General features: G+C 52.8%; 1 protein-coding gene across 1 annotated transcript in view; it reads right to left on the reverse strand.

Annotated features, from left to right (window-relative positions):
* The window catches only part of CPSF1 (cleavage and polyadenylation specific factor 1), a 64,999-nt gene that overhangs the window by 41,651 nt on the left and 3,696 nt on the right, over positions 1 to 19,652 (reverse strand). Inside the window, exons 3-15 of the mRNA XM_077781699.1 lie at positions 18,709 to 18,736; positions 16,846 to 16,979; positions 12,092 to 12,172; positions 10,479 to 10,630; positions 10,258 to 10,404; positions 6,285 to 6,424; positions 5,442 to 5,552; positions 4,838 to 4,931; positions 3,888 to 3,975; positions 3,650 to 3,775; positions 2,740 to 2,788; positions 1,903 to 1,997; positions 173 to 247 (exon numbers count right to left, since the gene is read on the reverse strand). Of these exons, the coding sequence (XP_077637825.1) occupies positions 173 to 247; positions 1,903 to 1,997; positions 2,740 to 2,788; positions 3,650 to 3,775; positions 3,888 to 3,975; positions 4,838 to 4,931; positions 5,442 to 5,552; positions 6,285 to 6,424; positions 10,258 to 10,404; positions 10,479 to 10,630; positions 12,092 to 12,172; positions 16,846 to 16,979; positions 18,709 to 18,736 (1,320 nt within the window). The remainder of the gene's footprint in view (positions 1 to 172; positions 248 to 1,902; positions 1,998 to 2,739; positions 2,789 to 3,649; positions 3,776 to 3,887; positions 3,976 to 4,837; positions 4,932 to 5,441; positions 5,553 to 6,284; positions 6,425 to 10,257; positions 10,405 to 10,478; positions 10,631 to 12,091; positions 12,173 to 16,845; positions 16,980 to 18,708; positions 18,737 to 19,652) is intronic.

The raw sequence follows: 19,652 nt of genomic DNA on the forward strand, positions 1-19,652 counted from the left end.
ACCTCCTCGGAGAGGAAGGCCGTGTTTGGGGTGGATTTTGGGGTGAATTCTGGGGTTTTTGGGTCCATTTTGGGGTCTCACCTCCTCGGAGAGGAAGGCCGGGTTTGGGGTGGGTTTGGGGTGGATTTTGGGGTGAATTCTGGGGTTTTTGGGGTGGATTTTGGGGTCTCACCTCCTCGGACAGGAAGGCCGGCTCCCCCATGGCGGCGTTGGCGCAGGGCCCGATGTTGAGGATGCTGTCACACACCTGGCACGGGGACACCGTGGCCACGGGGGACACGGGTGACACACGGGTGACACACGGGTGACACACGGGTGACACATGGGTGACACACGGGTGACAGGGAGGTGACACAGGTGACACACAGGTGACAGTACCTCGAAGGAGTAGGTGGCCAGGTTGGGGTGACAGGGGGTGACAGACAGGTGACAGGGAGGTGAACCAGGTGACAGACGGGTGACAGGGAGGTGACACACCTGACAGTACCTCAAAGGAGTAGGTGGCCAGGTTGGGGTGACAGGGAGGTGACACAGGTGACAGGTGACAGACAGGTGATAGGGAGGTGACAGGGAGGTGACAGAGAGGTGACACAGGTGACAGAGGTGACAGAGGTGACAGGGAGGTGACAGGGAGGTGACACACAGGTGACAGGGAGGTGACAGGGAGGTGACACAGGCGACACAGGTGACAGTACCTTGAAGGAGTAGGTGGCCAGGTTGGGGTGACAGGGAGGTGACACAGGTGACAGACAGGTGATAGGGAGGTGACAGGGAGGTGACACACAGGTGACAGAGGTGACAGGGAGGTGACAGGGAGGTGACAGAGGTGACAGGGAGGTGACACAGCTGACACACCTGACAGTACCTCAAAGGAGTAGGTGGCCAGGTTGGGGTGACAGGGAGGTGACACAGGTGACAGGTGACAGACAGGTGATAGGGAGGTGACAGGGAGGTGACAGAGGTGACAGGGAGGGGACACAGGTGACAGGTGACAGGTGATAGGGAGGTGACAGGGAGGTGACACACAGGTGACAGAGGTGACAGGGAGGGGACACAGGTGACACATAGGTGGCAGTACCTTGAAGGAGTAGGTGGCCAGGTTGGGGTGACAGGGAGGTGACACAGGTGACAGACAGGTGATAGGGAGGTGACAGGGAGGTGACACACAGGTGACAGAGGTGACAGGGAGGTGACAGGGAGGTGACACAGCTGACAGTACCTCGAAGGAGTAGGTGGCCAGGTTGGGGTGACAGGGAGGTGACACAGGTGACAGACAGGTGATAGGGAGGTGACAGGGAGGTGACACACAGGTGACAGAGGTGACAGGGAGGTGACAGGGAGGTGACACAGCTGACAGTACCTCGAAGGAGTAGGTGGCCAGGTTGGGGTGACAGGGGGTGACAGACAGGTGACACACAGGTGACAGAGGTGACAGGGAGGTGACAGGGAGGTGACACAGGTGACAGTACCTCGAAGGAGTAGGTGGCCAGGTTGGGGTGACAGGGAGGTGACACAGGTGACAGGTGACAGACAGGTGATAGGGAGGTGACAGGGAGGTGACAGAGAGGTGACACAGGTGACAGAGGTGACAGAGGTGACAGGGAGGTGACAGGGAGGTGACACAGCTGACACAGGTGACAGTACCTCAAAGGAGTAGGTGGCCAGGTTGGGGTGACAGGGAGGTGACACAGGTGACAGACAGGTGATAGGGAGGTGACAGGGAGGTGACACACAGGTGACAGAGGTGACAGGGAGGTGACAGGGAGGTGACACAGGTGACAGTACCTCGAAGAAGTAGGTGGCCAGGTTGGGGTGACAGGGAGGTGACACAGGTGACAGACAGGTGATAGGGAGGTGACACACAGGTGACAGGTGACAGGGAGGTGACACAGGTGACAGTACCTCGAAGGAGTAGGTGGCCAGCTGTGTCCCCGAGGCCGCCTCGCTGCCGTACACCTCGATCTCGTCCACCTCGTCCTGCGCCTGCGGCTTCCCCCCTGCCAGGGGACACAGCTGTCACCTGTGTCACCCCGTGTCACCTGTGTCACCCCCTGGGTCACCCGCTGCCATCCCCTGGGTCACCTGTGTCACCCCCTGGGTCACCCGCTGCCATCCCCTGGGTCACCTGTGTCACCCGCTGGGGACAAGGACACTGCTGTCACCCCCCTGTCCCCCACTGCCACCTCGCCACCCTCCCAGATGTCCCCAGGTGTCCCTCAGGTGACACCACGTGTGTCCCAGATGTCCCCAGGTGTGTCCCAGATGTCCCCAGGTGTGTCCCAGGTATCCCCATGTGTGTCCCAGATGTCCCCAGGTGTGTCCCAGATGTCCCCAGGTGTGTCCCAGGTATCCCCATGTGTGTCCCAGATGTCCCCAGGTGTCTCCAGATGTCCCCAGGTGTGTCCCAGATGTCCCCAGGTGTGTCCCAGGTATCCCCATGTGTGTCCCAGATGTCCCCAGGTGTCTCCAGATGTCCCCAGGTGTGTCCCAGATGTCCCCATGTGTGTCCCAGATGTCCCCAGGTGTGTCCCAGGTATCCCCATGTGTGTCCCAGCTGTCCCAGGTGTCCCCAGGATTGTCCCAGATGTCCCCAGGTGTCTCCAGATGTCCCAGGTGTGTCCCCAGCTGTCCCCAGGTGTGTCCCAGCTGTCCCCAGGTGTATCCCAGATGTCCCCAGGTGTCTCCAGATGTGTCCCAGCTGTCCCCAGGTGTATCCCAGATGTCCCCAGGTGTCCCCACCTGCCCATGGCCCCGATGGCTCCGAGCGTTTCTTCTTCACCGGGGGCTCCTCCTGGGGGGGGACAGGGACAGGTTTGGGGTCCCCTGAGGGTTTTGGGGTGCTTGGGAAGGGTTTTGGGTCCCCCCAGGTGAGTTTCGGGGTGCCCAGGTGTGATTTGGGGTGCCCAGGTGAATTTTGGGGATCCCCCAGGTGAGTTTTGGGGTGAATTTTGAGGTGCCCAGGTGAGTTTTGGGGATCCCCAGGTGAATTTTGGGTTGCCCAGGTATGATCTGGGGTGCCCAGGTGAATTTTGGGGTACCCAGGTGAGTTTTGGGGATTCCCCAGGTGAATTTTGGGGATCCCCAGGTGAGTTTTGGGGTACACAGGTGAGTTTTGGGGTGTCCAGGTGTGATTTGGGGTCCCACCTGTCTGTCGGGCCTCTCCTTGCCTGCCCCGGCCGGGGGCTCTGGGATGGGGAATTGAGATCCCAGGGAGGATTTGGGGTTCTTTGGGAGGGATTTTGGGGTGCCCAGGTGAATTTTGAGGTGCTCAGGTGAATTTTGGGGTGAGATTTGGGGTCTCACCTGTCTGTCGGGCCCCTCATTGCCCGCCCCGGCCAGGGACTCAGGAATGGGGATTTGAGATCCCAGGGAGGATTTGGGGTTCTTTGGGAGGGATTTTGGGGTGCCCAGATGAATTTTGGGGTGCCCAGGTGAATTTTGAGGTGCTCAGGTGAATTTTGGGGTGAGATTTGGGGTCTCACCTGTCTGTCGGGCCCCTCATTGCCCGCCCCGGCCAGGGACTCAGGAATGGGGATTTGAGATCCCAGGGAGGATTTGGGGTTCTTTGGGAGGGATTTTGCGATGCCCAGGTGAGTTTTGGGGTGCCCAGGTGTGATTTGGGGTGCCCAGGTGAGTTTTGGGGTCTCACCTGTCTGTCTGGCCCCTCCTTGCCCGCCCCGGCCGGGGGCTCCTGCAGCTTCTCCGTGTACCTGAGCAGGAGGGAGTTGCCCAGGCGGGACCCCAGGAACAGATAACCCGGCTCCAGAGGGACCATCTGGGGACACAGGTGTGCCCTGAGCGTCCCCAGGTGTGCCCTGAGCGTCCCCAGGTGTGCCCTGGGCGTGCCAGCTGTGCCCAGCTGTGCCCAGGTGTGCCCAGGTGCTTACACAGGTGGTGAGGACGGAGGCGGCCGCTTTGTCGAAGTGGAAGGAGCGCACGGAGCGCATCCCATCTGTGATCAGCGTCAGCACGTAGCTGGGATGAGGAGGGGACAGCTCAGGGGGGGACAGGGGACACCCCAAACCCTCGGGGACACCCCAAAATTCCTTGGGGACACCCCAAATATTTGGGGACATCCCCAGAAAAACCAGGCACCCCCATCCTTGTCCCAGGGACGGAGCGCATCCCATCTGTGATCAGCGTCAGCACGTAGCTGGGATGGGGAGGGGACAGCTCAGGGGGGGACAGGGGACACCCCAAACCCTCGGGGACACCCCAAAATTCCTTGGGGACACCCATGAACCCTTGGGGACACCCCCAAATATTTGGGGACACCCCCAGAAAAAACAGGCACCCCCCTCCTTGTCCCAGGGACGGAGCGCATCCCGTCCGTGATCAGCGTCAGCACGTAGCTGGGACAGGGAAGTGACAGCTCAGGGGGGGACAGGGGACACCCCAAACCCTTAGGGACACCCCAAAATTCCTTGGGGACACCCCCAAATATTTGGGGACACCCCCAGAAACACCAGGGACCCCCCCTTGTCCCAGGGACAGAGCACATCCCATTTGTGATCAGCATTGAGACAGCTGGGACAGGGAGGGGACAGCTCAGAGGAGGACAGGGGACACCCCAAACCCTCGGGGACACCCCAAAAGCCTTGGGGACACCTCCAAACCGTTTGGGACACCCCAAAAGCCTTGGGGACACCCCCAAATATTTGGGGACACCCCCAGAAAAACCCAGGACCCCCCCTTGTCCAAAAGAACAGAGCTCATCCTGTCCCCAACCAGCTCCAGGACATGGCTGGGACAGGGGGTGGCACTTCAGCGGGGGGGACATGGGACACCCCAAATCCTTGGGGACACCCCAAATCCTTGGGGACGCCCCCAGACTCACATCTCGCCCCCCTTGAGTGAGATGACCATCTTGTCATAGGAGATGAAGGTGGCCTGGGCACAGTCCAGAGTGATCCTCACGCCCTCCTGGACCCCTGGGGACAGGGACAGGGACAGTCACAGCAGGGACGGGGACAGGGGGACAGGGACAGGGGACAGGGACGGGGACAGTCACAGCAGGGACGGGGACAGGGGGACAGGGACAGGGGACAGGAATAGGGACAGGGGACAGGGACAGTCACAGCAGGGACGGGGACAGGGAGACAGGGGACAGGGGACAGGGATGGGGACAGGGACAGGGATGGGGACAGGGATGGGGACAGGGATGGGGACAGGGACAGACATGGGGACAGGGACAGGGATGGGGACAGGGACAGGGACAGGGACAGGGACAGGGACAGGGACAGGGGAGGGGACAGGGACAGGGATGGGGACAAGGACAGGGACAGGGACAGGGACAGGGACAGGGGAGGGGACAGGGACAGGGATGGGGACAAGGACAGGGATGGGACAGGGATGGGGACAGGGTCAAGGACAGAGACAGGGAGGGACAGGGACAGGGGACAGGGACAGGAGGGGACAGCAGGCCCGGCGGTGTCCCTCACGCAGCGGGAAGACGGTGGTGCCGCAGGTGAGGCTGTTGAGCGCCACCCCGTACGGGGGCACGCTCTGGTTCAGGTAGAGCAGCGAGTTCACAGCGAAGATCACCACTCCTCCTGTGACAAGGGGACAGGGGGACAGCGTCAGTGTCACCATCAGTGTCACTGTCACCACCCCTCCTGTGACAGGGGGACAGGGACAGTGTCACTGTCAGTGTCACTGTCACCACCCCTCCTGTGACAGGGGGACAGGGGGACAGCGTCAGTGTCACCATCAGTGTCACCGTCAGTGTCACTGTCACCACTCCTCCTGTGACAGGGGGACAGGGACAGTGTCACTGTCAGTGTCACTGTCAGCACCCCTCCTGTGACAGGGGGACAGGGACAGTGTCATTGTCACTGTGTCAGTGTCACTGTCACTGTGTCACTGTGTCACTGTCACTGTGTCACTGACCGATGGGTTTGGGCACAGGCAGTGCCTGGGTACAGTCGAAGGGCAGCGAGCTCAGGGACCCTGTCACTGTCACTGTGTCACTGTCACTGTGTCACTGTGTCAGTGTCAGTGTCACTGACCGATGGGTTTGGGCACAGGCAGTGCCTGGGTACAGTCGAAGGGCAGCGAGCTCAGGGACCCTGTCACTGTCACTGTGTCACTGTCACTGTGTCACTGTGTCACTGTCACTGTCACTGTGTCACTGTCAGTGTCACTGTGTCAGTGTCACTGACCAATGGGTTTGGGCACAGGCAGTGCCTGGGTACAGTCGAAGGGCAGCGAGCTCAGGGACCCAGTCACTGTCACTGTGTCACTGTCACTGTGTCAGTGTCAGTGTCAGTGTCAGTGTCACTGACCGATGGGTTTGGGCACAGGCAGTGCCTGGGTACAGTCGAAGGGCAGCGAGCTCAGGGACCAGATGACCGGGTGGACGCGCTGCAGGATGTTCAGCGAGATGGCCACGATGCTGCAGGTGTCCTGTCGCACTGCCACCCTCCTGTGGGGACACCGGTGTCACCTCCGTGCCACCTGGGGGTCACAGACACACCCTGACCCCACCTACAGGTGTCCTGTCGCACTGCCACCCTCCTGTGGGGACACCGGTGTCACCTCCGTGTCACCTGGGGGTCACAGACACACCCTGACCCGTCAGCCCTGTCACTCCCTTGGGGACACCCCAATGTCACCAGGGGTGACGGACTGACCCCTGACCCAGACCCACCCTTGTCCCAGTGTCCCCAGTGTCACTGTCACCCCAAACTGGCATTGACCCTGTCCCCAGTATCCCCAGTGTCACCCCAAACTGGCACTGACCTGTCCCTGTGTCCCTGTGTCACTGTGACCCCAAACTGGCACTGACCTGTCCCTGTGTCCCTGTGTCACTGTGACCCCAAACTGGCACTGACCCTGTCCCCAGTGTCACCCCAAACTGGCACTGACCTGTCCCTGTGTCCCCAGTGTCACCCCAAACTGGCACTGACCCTGTCCCCAGTGTCACTGTCACCCCAAACTGGCACTGACCTGTCCCAGTGTCCCCAGTGTCACTGTCACCCCAAACTGGCACTGACCCTGTCCCCAGTATCCCCAGTGTCACCCCAAACTGGCACTGACCCTGTCCCTGTGTCCCCAGTGTCACTGTGACCCCAAACTGGCACTGACCCTGTCCCTGTGTCCCCAGTGTCACCCCAAACTGGCACTGACCTGTCCCTGTGTCACTGTCACCCCAAACTGGCACTGACCCTGTCCCTGTGTCCCCAGTGTCACCCCAAACTGGCACTGACCCTGTCCCCAGTGTCACTGTCACCCCAAACTGGCACTGACCCTGTCCCTGTGTCCCCAGTGTCACCCCAAACTGGCACTGACCTGTCCCTGTGTCACTGTCACCCCAGACTGGCACTGACCCTGTCCCAGTGTCCCCAGTGTCACCCCAAACTGGCATTGACCCTGTCCCCAGTATCCCCAGTGTCACTGTCACCCCAGACTGGCACTGACCTGTCCCTGTGTCCCTGTGTCACTGTGACCCCAAACTGGCACTGACCCTGTCCCTGTGTCCCCAGTGTCACCCCAAACTGGCACTGACCTGTCCCTGTGTCACTGTCACCCCAAACTGGCACTGACCCTGTCCCTGTGTCCCCAGTGTCACCCCAAACTGGCACTGACCCTGTCCCCAGTGTCACTGTCACCCCAGACTGGCACTGACCCTGTCCCAGTGTCCCCAGTGTCACCCCAAACTGGCACTGACCCTGTCCCAGTGTCCCCAGTGTCACCCCAAACTGGCATTGACCCTGTCCCCAGTATCCCCAGTGTCACTGTCACCCCAAACTGGCACTGACCTGTCCCAGTGTCCCCAGTGTCACCCCAAACTGGCATTGACCCTGTCCCTGTGTCCCCAGTGTCACTGTCACCCCAAACTGGCACTGACCTGTCCCAGTGTCCCCAGTGTCACCCCAAACTGGCATTGACCCTGTGTCCCCAGTGTCACCCCAAACTGGGCAGTGCCCCCTGGGACCCCAAAACTCCTCTGAGCCCCTGAAGCCCCTAAAATCCCCCAAATTCCCTGAAACGGCCCCAAAACCCCAAAACTGCCCCAGGCCAGCTCTGGTTGGGCTGAGGGAGGAGCAGGGTGGGATTAGGGGTCCATGGGGGAACTGCAGAGGATGGGACCCCCAAAGCCCCCTGAAACTCCCCCAAAACTGCCCCAAATTCCCCCAAATTGTCCCAAAACTCCCATAAATCTCCTCTAAACCCCAAAATGGACTCAGGTCAGCTCTGGTTGGGCTCAAATAGGATCAGCAGGGTGGGCTCACAGTAGCCATGTAAGAACTTCAGGGCCTGGGACCCCTTTTGAGACCCCAAAACCCCCTGAAAGCCCCTCAAAACTTCCTGAAACCCGCCCAAAACCCCCTGAAACCCCCCTAAACTTCCTGAAACCCCCCCAAAACCACCCCAAACCCTCCCCAAACCCCAAAACTGACCCGGGCCAGGTCTGGTTGGGCTCGAAGAGGATCAGCAGGGTGGGCTCGTAGTAGCCATGCAGGAACTGCATGGGCTGGGACCCCTCCTGAGACCCCAAAACCCTCCCAAAACCCACTGAATCACCCCCAAAACCCCCTGAATCACCCCCAAAACCACCCCAAATCCTCCCCAAACCCCAAAACTGACCCGGGCCAGGTCTGGTTGGGCTCAAAGAGGATCAGCAGGGTGGGCTCGTAGTAGCCATGCAGGAACTGCATGGGCTGGGACCCCTCCTGAGACCCCAAAACCCCCTGAAACCCTCCCAAAACCCCCTGAAAACCCCCCAAACCCTCTGAATCACCCCCAAAACCCCCTGAATCACCCCCAAAATCCCGCACTGACCCGGGCCAGGTCTGGTTGGGCTCGAAGAGGATCAGCAGGGTGGGCTCGTAGTAGCCATGCAGGAACTGCATGGGCTGGGACCCCTCCTGAGACCCCAAAACCCCCCAAAACCCCCTGAATCACCCCCAAAACCCCCTGAATCACCCCCAAAACCCCCTGAATCACCCCCAAAATCCTGCACTGACCCGGGCCAGGTCTGGTTGGGCTCGAAGAGGATCAGCAGGGTGGGCTCGTAGTAGCCATGCAGGAACTGCATGGGCTGGGACCCCTCCTGAGACCCCAAAACCCCCTGAAACCCTCCCAAAACCCCCTGAAAACCCCCCAAACCCTCTGAATCACCCCCAAAACCCCCTGAATCACCCCCAAAATCCCGCACTGACCCGGGCCAGGTCTGGTTGGGCTCAAAGAGGATCAGCAGGGTGGGCTCGTAGTAGCCATGCAGGAACTGCATGGGCTGGGACCCCTCCTGAGACCCCAAAACCCTCCCAAAACCCCCTGAATCACCCCCAAAACCCCCTGAATCACCCCCAAAACCCCCTGAATCCTCCCCAAACCCCAAAACTGACCCGGGCCAGGTCTGGTTGGGCTCGAAGAGGATCAGCAGCATGGGCTCGTAGTAGCCATGCAGGAACTGCATGGGCTGGGAGCCCTCCTGAGACCCCAAAACCCCCTGAAACCCTCCCAAAACCCCCTGAAAACCCCCCAAACCCTCTGAATCACCCCCAAAACCCCCTGAATCCAACCCTAACCCCAAAACTGACCCGGGCCAGGTCTGGTTGGGCTCAAAGAGGATCAGCAGGGTGGGCTCGTAGTAGCCATGCAGGAACTGCATGGGCTGGGACCCCTCCTGAGACCCCAAAACCCCCTGAAACCCACCCAAAACCCCCTGAATCACCCCCAAAACCACCCCAAATCCTCCCCAAACCCCAAAACTGACCCGGGCCAGGTCTGGTTGGGCTCGAAGAGGATCAGCAGGGTGGGCTCGTAGTAGCCATGCAGGAACTGCATGGGCTGGGACCCCTCCTGAGACCCCAAAACCCCCTGAAACCCACCCAAAACCCCCTGAATCACCCCCAAAACCACCCCAAATCCTCCCCAAACCCCAAAACTGACCCGGGCCAGGTCTGGTTGGGCTCGAAGAGGATCAGCAGCGTGGGCTCGTAGTAGCCATGCAGGAACTGCATGGGCTGGGACCCCTCCTGAGACCCCAAAACCCTCCCAAAACCCCCTGAATCCCCCCCAAAACCCTCTGAATCACCCCCAAAACCCCCTGAATCCTCCCCAAACCCCAAAACTGACCCGGGCCAGGTCTGGTTGGGCTCGAAGAGGATCAGCAGGGTGGGCTCGTAGTAGCCATGCAGGAACTGCATGGGCTGGGAGCCCCAAAACCCCCTAAATCCCCCCCAAAACCCCCCCAAACCCTCTGAATCACCCCCAAAACCCCCTGAGTCCAACCCTAACCCCAAAACTGACCCGGGCCAGGTCTGGTTGGGCTCGAAGAGGATCAGCAGGGTGGGCTCGTAGTAGCCATGCAGGAACTGCATGTCGATGATGTTGAGCAGCTTCTCGTCCAGCTCCCGCACGTCGATGATGTAGCTGGGCAGGAAACTCGACTTCTGCCTGCGAGGACAGGGGGTTCAGGGGGGCCGCCCCGGTTTTGGGGGGCTCGGGGGGGTCCGGGGGGGCCGTCTCACCCCTCTCCCACCAGCCCCTCGTGCTCGTCGGCCAGCGAGTCGCGGCGGAAGGGCAGCACCACCAGGCGCGTGCCGTAGATCAGCATCACCGCGCAGCGCCCGTCGGGGTCCACGCGCACGCGGGGCGTGTGCACGTTCTGCACGAAGCCGTCCTGGAAAAATGGGAATTTGGGGAGTTTGGGATCTGGAAAAAGCCCAGAATCCATCCCATAGCCCCGTGTGCACGTTCTGCACGAAGCCGTCCTGGAAAAATGGGAATTCGGGGGGTTTGGGATCTGGAAAAAGCCCAGAATCCATCCCACAGCCCCGTGTGCATGTTCTGCACGAAGCCATCCTGGAAAATGGGAATTCAGGGGGTTTGGGGTGGTTCTGGAACCCCAAAATCCATCCCAGAGTGACCCCACACCCACACGTGGGGCGTGTGCACGTTCTGCATGAAGCCATCCTGGAAAAATGGGAATTCGGGGGTTTGGGGCGACTCTGGAACCCCCAAATCCATCCCATAGCCCCGTGTGCACGTTCTGCACGAAGCCGTCCTGGAAAAATGGGAATTTGGGGGGTTTGGGGTGGCTCTGGAACCCCCAAATCCATCCCAAAGCTCTCTGTGCACAAAGCCGTCCTTAAAAATGGGAATTCAGGGGGTTTGGGGTGGTTCTGGAACCCCCAAATCCATCCCAAAGCTCTCTGTGCACAAAGCCGTCCTTAAAAATGGGAATTTGGGGGTTTGGGGTGGCTCTGGAACCCCCAAATCCATCCCATAGCCCCGTGTGCACGTTCTGCACGAAGCCGTCCTGAAAAATGGGAATTTGGGGGGTTTGGGGTGGCTCTGGAACCCCCAAATCCATCCCATAGCCCCGTGTGCACGTTCTGCACGAAGCCGTCCTGGAAAATGGGAATTTGGGGGGTTTGGGGCGACTCTGGAACCCCCAAATCCATCCCACAGCCCCATGTGCACGTTCTGCATGAAGCCGTCCTGAAAAATGGGAATTCAGGGGGTTTGGAGTGGCTCTGGAACCCCAAAATCCATCCCATAGCCCCGTGTGCACGTTCTGCACGAAGCCGTCCTGGAAAATCGGAATTCAGGGGGTTTGGGGTGGTTCTGGAACCCCCAAATCCATCCCAGAGTGACCCCACATCCACACAAAGGGCGTGTGTACGTTCTGCACGAAGCCGTCCTGGAAAAATGGGAATTTGGGGGGTTTGGGGTGGCTCTGGAACCCCAAAATCCATCCCAAAGCTCTCTGTGCACAAAGCCATCCTTAAAAATGGGAATTCAGGGGGTTTGGGGTGGCTCTGGAACCCCAAATCCATCCCAAAGCTCTCTGTGCAGAAAGCCATCCTGGAAAAAATGGGAATTCAGGGGGTTTGGGGTGGCTCTGGAACCCCAAAATCTGGGGGGATGAGGGAATTTGGGTGGAGGAGGGAATTTGGGGGGGATGAGGGACTTTGGGGTGTGGGATTTGGGGGTCTGAGGGGATTTGGGGGGATGAGGAATTTGGGGGGATGAGGGGATTTAGGGGATGAGGGAATTTGGGGGTTGGGATTTGGGGGGATGAGGGAATTTGGGGGGATGAGGAATTTTGGGGGATGAGGAATTTGGGGTTCAGCCCCACCCGCAGCTCCGGCTCCTCGAAGTAGTGCAGGGACAGAGTCTTGAGGTCGTGGGTGCCGGGGTCGTACTCCACCACCGAGAGCTGCGGGAACAGCACCCCAAAATCGGGTCAGGGCACCCCAAAATTATCATCAGCACCCCAGAATCATCTGCAGCACCTTAAAATTATCAACAGCACCCCAAAATCTGAAATTTCACCCCAAAACTGAGTCACAGCACCACAAAATGGGGTCGTACTCCACCACCGAGAGCTGAGGGAACAGCACCCCAAAATCGGGTCAGGGCACCCCAAAATCATCCACAGCACCCCAAAATCGGGTCAGGGCACCCCAAAATCATCCACAGCACCCCAAAATCGGGTCAGGGCACCCCAAAATCATCCACAGCACCCCGGAATTATCTACAGCACCTTAAAATTATCAACAGCACCCCAAAATCTGTAATTGCACCCCAAAACTGAGTCACAGCACCCCAAAATGGGGTCGTACTCCACCACCGAGAGCTGCGGGAACAGCACCCCAAAATCTGGTCAGGGCACCCCAAAATCATCTGCAGCACCCCAAAAACGGGTCAGGGCACCCCAAAATCATACACAGCACCCCAAAATCATCCACAGCACCCCAGAATCATCTGCAGCACCTTAAAATTATCAACAGCACCCCAAAATCTGAAATTGCACCCCAAAACTGAGTCACAGCACCGCAAAATGGGGTCGTACTCCACCACCGAGAGCTGAGGGAACAGCACCCCAAAATCGGGTCAGGGCACCCCAAAATCATCCACAGCACCCCAAAATCGGGTCAGGGCACCCCAAAATTATCATCAACACCCCAAAATCATCTACAGCACCTTAAAATTATCAACAGCACCCCAAAATCTGTAATTGCACCCCAAAATGGGGTCGTACTCCAGCACCGAGAGCTGCGGGAACAGCACCCCAAAATCGGGTCAGGGCACCCCAAAATCATCTGCAGCACCCCAAAATCGGGTCAGGGCACCCCAAAATCATCCACAGCACCCCAGAATCATCTGCAGCACCCTAAAATTATCAACAGCACCCCAAAATCTGTAATTGCACCCCAAAACGGGGTTGTACTCAACCACCGAGAGCTGCGGGAACAGCACCCCAAAATCGGGTCAGGGCACCCCAAAATCATCCACAGCACCCCAAAATCATCCACAGCACCCCAGAATCATCTGCAGCACCTTAAAATTATCAACAGCACCCCAAAATCTGTAATTGCACCCCAAAACTGAGTCACAGCACCGCAAAATGGGGTCGTACTCCAGCACCGAGAGCTGAGGGAACAGCACCCCAAAATTGGGTCAGGGCACCCCAAAATCATCCACAGCACCCCGGAATTATCTACAGCACCTTAAAATTATCAACAGCACCCCAAAATCTGTAATTGCACCCCAAAACTGAGTCACAGCACCGCAAAATGGGGTCGTACTCCAGCACTGAGAGCTGCGGGAACAGCACCCCAAAATTGGGTCAGGGCACCCCAAAATCATCCACAGCACCCCAAAATCGGGTCAGGGCACCCCAAAATTATCATCAACACTCCAAAATCATCTACAGCACCTTAAAATTATCAACAGAACCCCAAAATCTGTAATTGCACCCCAAAACTGAGTCACAGCACCCCAAAATGGGGTCGTACTCCAGCACTGAGAGCTGAGGGAACAGCACCCCAAAATCGGGTCAGGGCACCCCAAAATCATCCACAGCACCCCAAAATCAGGTCAGGGCACCCCAAAATCATCTACAGCACCCCAAAATCATCCACAGCACCCCAGAATAATCTACAGCACCCTAAAATTATCAACAGCACCCCAAAATCTGTAATTGCACCCCAAAACGGGGTTGTACTCAACCACCGAGAGCTGCGGGAACAGCACCCCAAAATCGGGTCAGAGCACCCCAAAATCATCTGCAGCACCCCAAAAACGGGTCAGGGCACCCCAAAATCATCCACAGCACCCCAAAATCATCCACAGCACCCCAGAATCATCTGCAGCACCTTAAAATTATCAACAGCACCCCAAAATCTGTAATTGCACCCCAAAACGGGGTTGTACTCAACCACTGAGAGCTGCGGGAACAGCACCCCAAAATCGGGTCAGAGCACCCCAAAATCATCTACAGCACCTTAAAATTATCAACAGCACCCCAAAATCTGTAATTGCACCCCAAAACTGAGTCCCAGCACCCCAAAATGAGGTCAAACTCCACCAAGAGCTGAGGGACAGCACCCCAAAAACCCCTTAGGGCACCCCAAAATCATCTGCAGCACCCCAAAATTATCAACAACACCCAAAAATTATCAACAGCACCCCAAAACTGAGTCACAGCACCCCACAGTTAGCAACAGCACCCCAAAATCCACCCCAAAACTGAGTTACAGCACCCCAAAATCATCAACAGCACCCCACAATTCTTAATGGGGTTTTGGGATCTTTTTAGGGGTCTCGTTTTTGAGGTTCTTTGGGATTTTTTGGGGTTCTTTGAGATTTTTTTGAGGTTCTTTGGGATTTTTTTGCTGTTTCCTGGGGTTCTTTTGGATTTTTTTGGGATTTCTGGGATTCTATTGTGGTTTTCTGAGGTTCTTTAGGATTTCCTGAGATTTTTTGTGTTTTTTTGTTTTGTTTTTTTTTTTAATTTTCTGGGATTCTTTGGGATTTTTTGAGGTTTTTTTTTTGTTTGTTTGTTTTCTGGGTTTCTTTGTGATTTTATTTTGTTTTCTGAGGTCCTTTGTGATTTTTTTTTTTTTGAGATTCTGAGAGATTTTTTTGTGGTTTTCTGGTTGTTTTCCAAGGTTCTTTGTGATTTTTGGCGGGTTTTTTTTTGATGTTCTTTAGGATTTTTTGGAGCTCTTTTGAGGTTCTTTGTGATTTTTTGGGGATTTTTTTTTTTTTAGATTCTTTGATTTTCTTGGGTTTTTTGAGGTTCTTTGTGATTTTTTGGTGGTTTTTTGAGGTTCTTTGTGATTTTTTGGGGATTTTTTTTAGATTCTTTGATTTTCTTGGGTTTTTTGAGGTTCTTTGTGATTTTTTGGTGGTTTCTCGAGGTTCTTTGTGATTTTTTGGGGATTTTTTTAAGATTCTTTGATTTTCTTGGGTTTTTTGAGGTTGTGATTTTTTGGTGGTTTCTCGAGGTTCTTTGTGATTTTTTGGGGATTTTTTTTTTTTAGATTCTTTGATTTTCTTGGGTTTTTTGAGGTTGTGATTTTTTGGTGGTTTTTCGAGGTTCTTTGTGATTTTTTGGGGATTTTTTTTTTTAGATTCTTTGATTTTCTTGGGTTTTTTGAGGTTGTGATTTTTTGGTGGTTTTTCGAGGTTCTTTGTGATTTTTTGGGGATTTTTTTTTTTTAGATTCTTTGATTTTCTTGGGTTTTTTGAGGTTGTGATTTTTTGGTGGTTTTTCGAGGTTCTTTGTGATTTTTTGGGGATTTTTTTTTTTTAGATTCTTTGATTTTCTTGGGTTTTTTGAGGTTGTGATTTTTTGGTGGTTTTTCGAGGTTCTTTGTGATTTTTTGGGGATTTTTTTTTTTTTAGATTCTTTGATTTTCTTGGGTTTTTTGAGGTTCTTTGTGATTTTTTGGTGGTTTTTCGAGGTTTTTTGTGATTTTTTGGGGATTTTTTTTTTTAGATTCTTTGATTTTCTTGGGTTTTTTGAGGTTCTTTGTGATTTTTTGGTGGTTTTTCGAGGTTCTTTGTGATTTTTTGGGGATTTTTTTTTTTAGATTCTTTGATTTTCTTGGGTTTTTTGAGGTTGTGATTTTTTGGTGGTTTTTCGAGGTTCTTTGTGATTTTTTGGGGATTTTTTTTTTTTAGATTCTTTGATTTTCTTGGGTTTTTTGAGATTGTGATTTTTTGGTGGTTTCTCGAGGTTCTTTGTGATTTTTTGGGGATTTTTTTTAAGATTCTTTGATTTTCTTGGGTTTTTTGAGATTGTGATTTTTTGGTGGTTTCTCGAGGTTCTTTGTGATTTTTTGGGGATTTTTTAAAGATTCTTTGATTTTCTTGGGTTTTTTGAGGTTCTTTGTGATTTTTTGGTGGTTTTTCGAGGTTCTTTGTGATTTTTTGGGGATTTTTTTTTTTAGATTCTTTGATTTTCTTGGGTTTTTTGAGGTTCTTTGTGATTTTTTGGTGGTTTTTCGAGGTTCTTTGTGATTTTTTGGGGATTTTTTTTTTTAGATTCTTTGATTTTCTTGGGTTTTTTGAGGTTGTGATTTTTTGGTGGTTTTTCGAGGTTCTTTGTGATTTTTTGGGGATTTTTTTTAAGATTCTTTGATTTTCTTGGGTTTTTTGAGATTGTGATTTTTTGGTGGTTTCTCGAGGTTCTTTGTGATTTTTTGGGGATTTTTTAAAGATTCTTTGATTTTCTTGGGTTTTTTGAGGTTCTTTGTGATTTTTTGGTGGTTTTTCGAGGTTCTTTGTGATTTTTTGGGGATTTTTTTAAGATTCTTTGATTTTCTTGGGTTTTTTGAGGTTGTGATTTTTTGGTGGTTTCTCGAGGTTCTTTGTGATTTTTTGGGGATTTTTTTTTTTTAGATTCTTTGATTTTCTTGGGTTTTTTGAGGTTCTTTGTGATTTTTTGGTGGTTTTTCGAGGTTCTTTGTGATTTTTTGGGGATTTTTTTTTTTAGATTCTTTGATTTTCTTGGGTTTTTTGAGGTTCTTTGTGATTTTTTGGTGGTTTTTCGAGGTTCTTTGTGATTTTTTGGGGGTGTTTTTTGGGTTGTCCCCCTACCTTGGCATCCTTGAAGCTGAGGAGCAGCGCGTCCCTCTTGGCTCCGGCCAGCTGGACGCTGGCCATGGACATCACATTCCCAAAAAACGAGAACGAGGCCACCAGCTCCAGCTTCTCCCGCTGCCCTTTGCCCTCTGTGGGGAAAAAATTGGATTTTTTGGGGATTTTTTTGAGCTTTTTTAGGGATTCCTCCAAGTTTTGTACCCCCCAAAATGAAGAATTTAAAAATTGGGGTGATTTTGTGAGTTGGGTTTTTTTTTTTTTTGCTTGTTGATTTTTTTTTAATTAATTCAAATAAATGTTTTTAGTTTTTAGTGTTAATTTTGAGTAAAATTGGGTAGAAATTCCATCAAAGGTGAGATCAGGGGTGAGGTTTTGGGTGTTTTCCTGAATTTGGGCTAACAGGGATAAGGTAAGGACTCCAAAAAATGCTTGGGAATGGGGAAAATTGTCACAAAAGGGGGGAAATCAGCCCAAAAATGGGAGGAAATCACCCAAAAAAGGAGAGAATTATCCAAAAAATGGAGGAAATCACCCAAAAAAGGAGGAAATCAGCCCAAAAATGGGAGGAAATCACCCAAAAAAGGAGAGAATTATCCAAAAAATGGAGGAAATCACCCAAAAAAGGAGGAAATCAGCCCAAAAATGGGAGGAAATCACCCAAAAAAGGAGAGAATTATCCAAAAAATGGAGGAAATCACCCAAAAAAGGAGGAAATCACCCCAAAAATGGGAGGAAATCACCCAAAAAAGGAGAGAATTGTCAGAAAAAATGAGGAAATCGCCACAAAATTGGGAGTATTATCCAAAAAAATGAGAAAATCACAACAACAAAAAAAGGAGAATCATCCAAGAAAGGGAGTGAGTCACCCCCAAAAGAAGAGGAAATTACCCCAAAAATGGGATCAGCCCAAAAAATAGGAAAATCACCTCAAAAAGAGAAGAATTCACCTCGAAAAGGGAAGAATTCACCTCAAAAAAGGGGAGAATCACCCAAAAATGGGAGGAAATCACCCCAAATTTGGAGGATTATAAAAAAAATTAGGAAATCACCCCAAAAAAGGAGGGAATCATCCCAAAAAGTGAAAAATATCCAAACAAATGAGGAAATCACCCCAAAAAGGGGAAAATTATCCAAAAAAAAAAGGAAATCGCCCAAAAAATGAGAAAATTGTGAAAAAAAAGAGAAAATCACCCCAAAAAGGAAAGAATTATCCCAAAAAATGAGGTAATCACCCCAAAAAGGAGAGAATTATCCCAAAAAAAGGAAATCACCCCAAAAATGGGAAAATCATCTAAAAAAATGAGGAAATCACCCCAAAAAGGGGAAAATTATTTAAAAAAAAGGAAATCACCCCAAAAAGGGTTAAAATTATTCCAAAAAATGTGAGGCAATCACTCCAAAAACAAGAGAATTATCCCAAAAACAAGGAAATCACCCCAAAAAGGAGAGAATTATCCCAAAAAAAGGAAATCACCCCAAAAATGGGAAAATCATCTAAAAAAATGAGGAAATCACCCCAAAAAGGGGAAAATTATTTAAAAAAAAGGAAATCACCCCAAAAAGGGTTAAAATTATTCCAAAAAATGGGAGGCAATCACTCCAAAAACAAGAGAATTATCCCAAAAACAAGGAAATCACCCCAAAAAGGGGGAAATTATCCAAAAAATTAGGAAATCACCCCAAAAAGGGGAAAATTATACCAGAAAGAGAGGAAATCACCCCAGAAAGGGGAAAATTATACAAAAAAAAAAAGAGGAAATCACCCCAAAAAGGCAGAAAATCCCCCCAAAATTCCCAAATCCCCCCAAAATTCCCAAATCCCCCCAAAATTCCCAAATCCCCCTAAAGGAGCTCACTCACCCCCATTCCTGTCTCCTTTTCCTGGAGCCTGTGAGGGAAAATGATGAAATCCCAAAAATTACCCCAAATTTGGGGATTTGGGAAAAAAAAGAGGGAATTTGGGGGGGAAATTTGGGGGGAATTGGGATAACTGGGGGGAAAATGGGGAAATTTGAGGGGAAATTGGGGGAAATTGTGGGAAAATGGGGAAATTGGAGAAATTTGGGGAAACTGGGGGGGAAATTTGGGGGAAAATGGGGAAATTTGGGAGGAAAACTGGGGACGAAAATGGGGGGAAATTAGGGAGTAAATGGGAGAATTTGGGGGGAAATTCGGGAAATTTGAGGGGGAAATTGGAGGGGAAATTGGGCGAATTTAGGGGGAAATGGGGAAATTTGAGAAGGAAATTGGGGAGGAAAATGAGGGAAATTTGGGGGTAAATGGGGGGAATTTTGTGGGGTAAATGGGGGGAATTTGGGGGAATTTTGGGGGTAAATGGGGGGAATTTGGGGGGACTTTTGGAGGGTAAATGGGGGAATTTTGGGGGGTTAAATGGGGGGAATTTTGTGGGGTTAAATGGGGGAATTTGGGGGGAATTTTGGGGGGTAAATGGGGGAAATTTAGTGGGGTAAATGGGGGGAATTTTGGGGGGTAAATGGGGGGAATTTGGGGGAATTTTGGAGGGTAAATGGGGGAATTTTGGGGGGTTAAATGGGGGGAATTTTGGGGGGTTAAATGGGGAGAATTTGGGGGAAATATGGGGGGAATTTTGTGGGGTTAATTGAGGGGAATTTGGGGGGAATTTTGGGGGGTTAAATGGGGGAATTTGGGGGAATTTTGGGCGGTAAATGGGGGGAATTTTGTGGGGTAAATGGGGGGAAATTTGGGGGGTAAATGGGGGGGAATTTGGGGGGAATTTTGGAGGGTAAATGGGGGAATTTTGGGGGGTTAAATGGGGAGAATTT

This window comes from Lonchura striata, chromosome 1 (assembly GCF_046129695.1).
Source record: "Lonchura striata isolate bLonStr1 chromosome 1, bLonStr1.mat, whole genome shotgun sequence".
NCBI classification, from domain to species: Eukaryota; Metazoa; Chordata; class Aves; order Passeriformes; family Estrildidae; genus Lonchura; species Lonchura striata.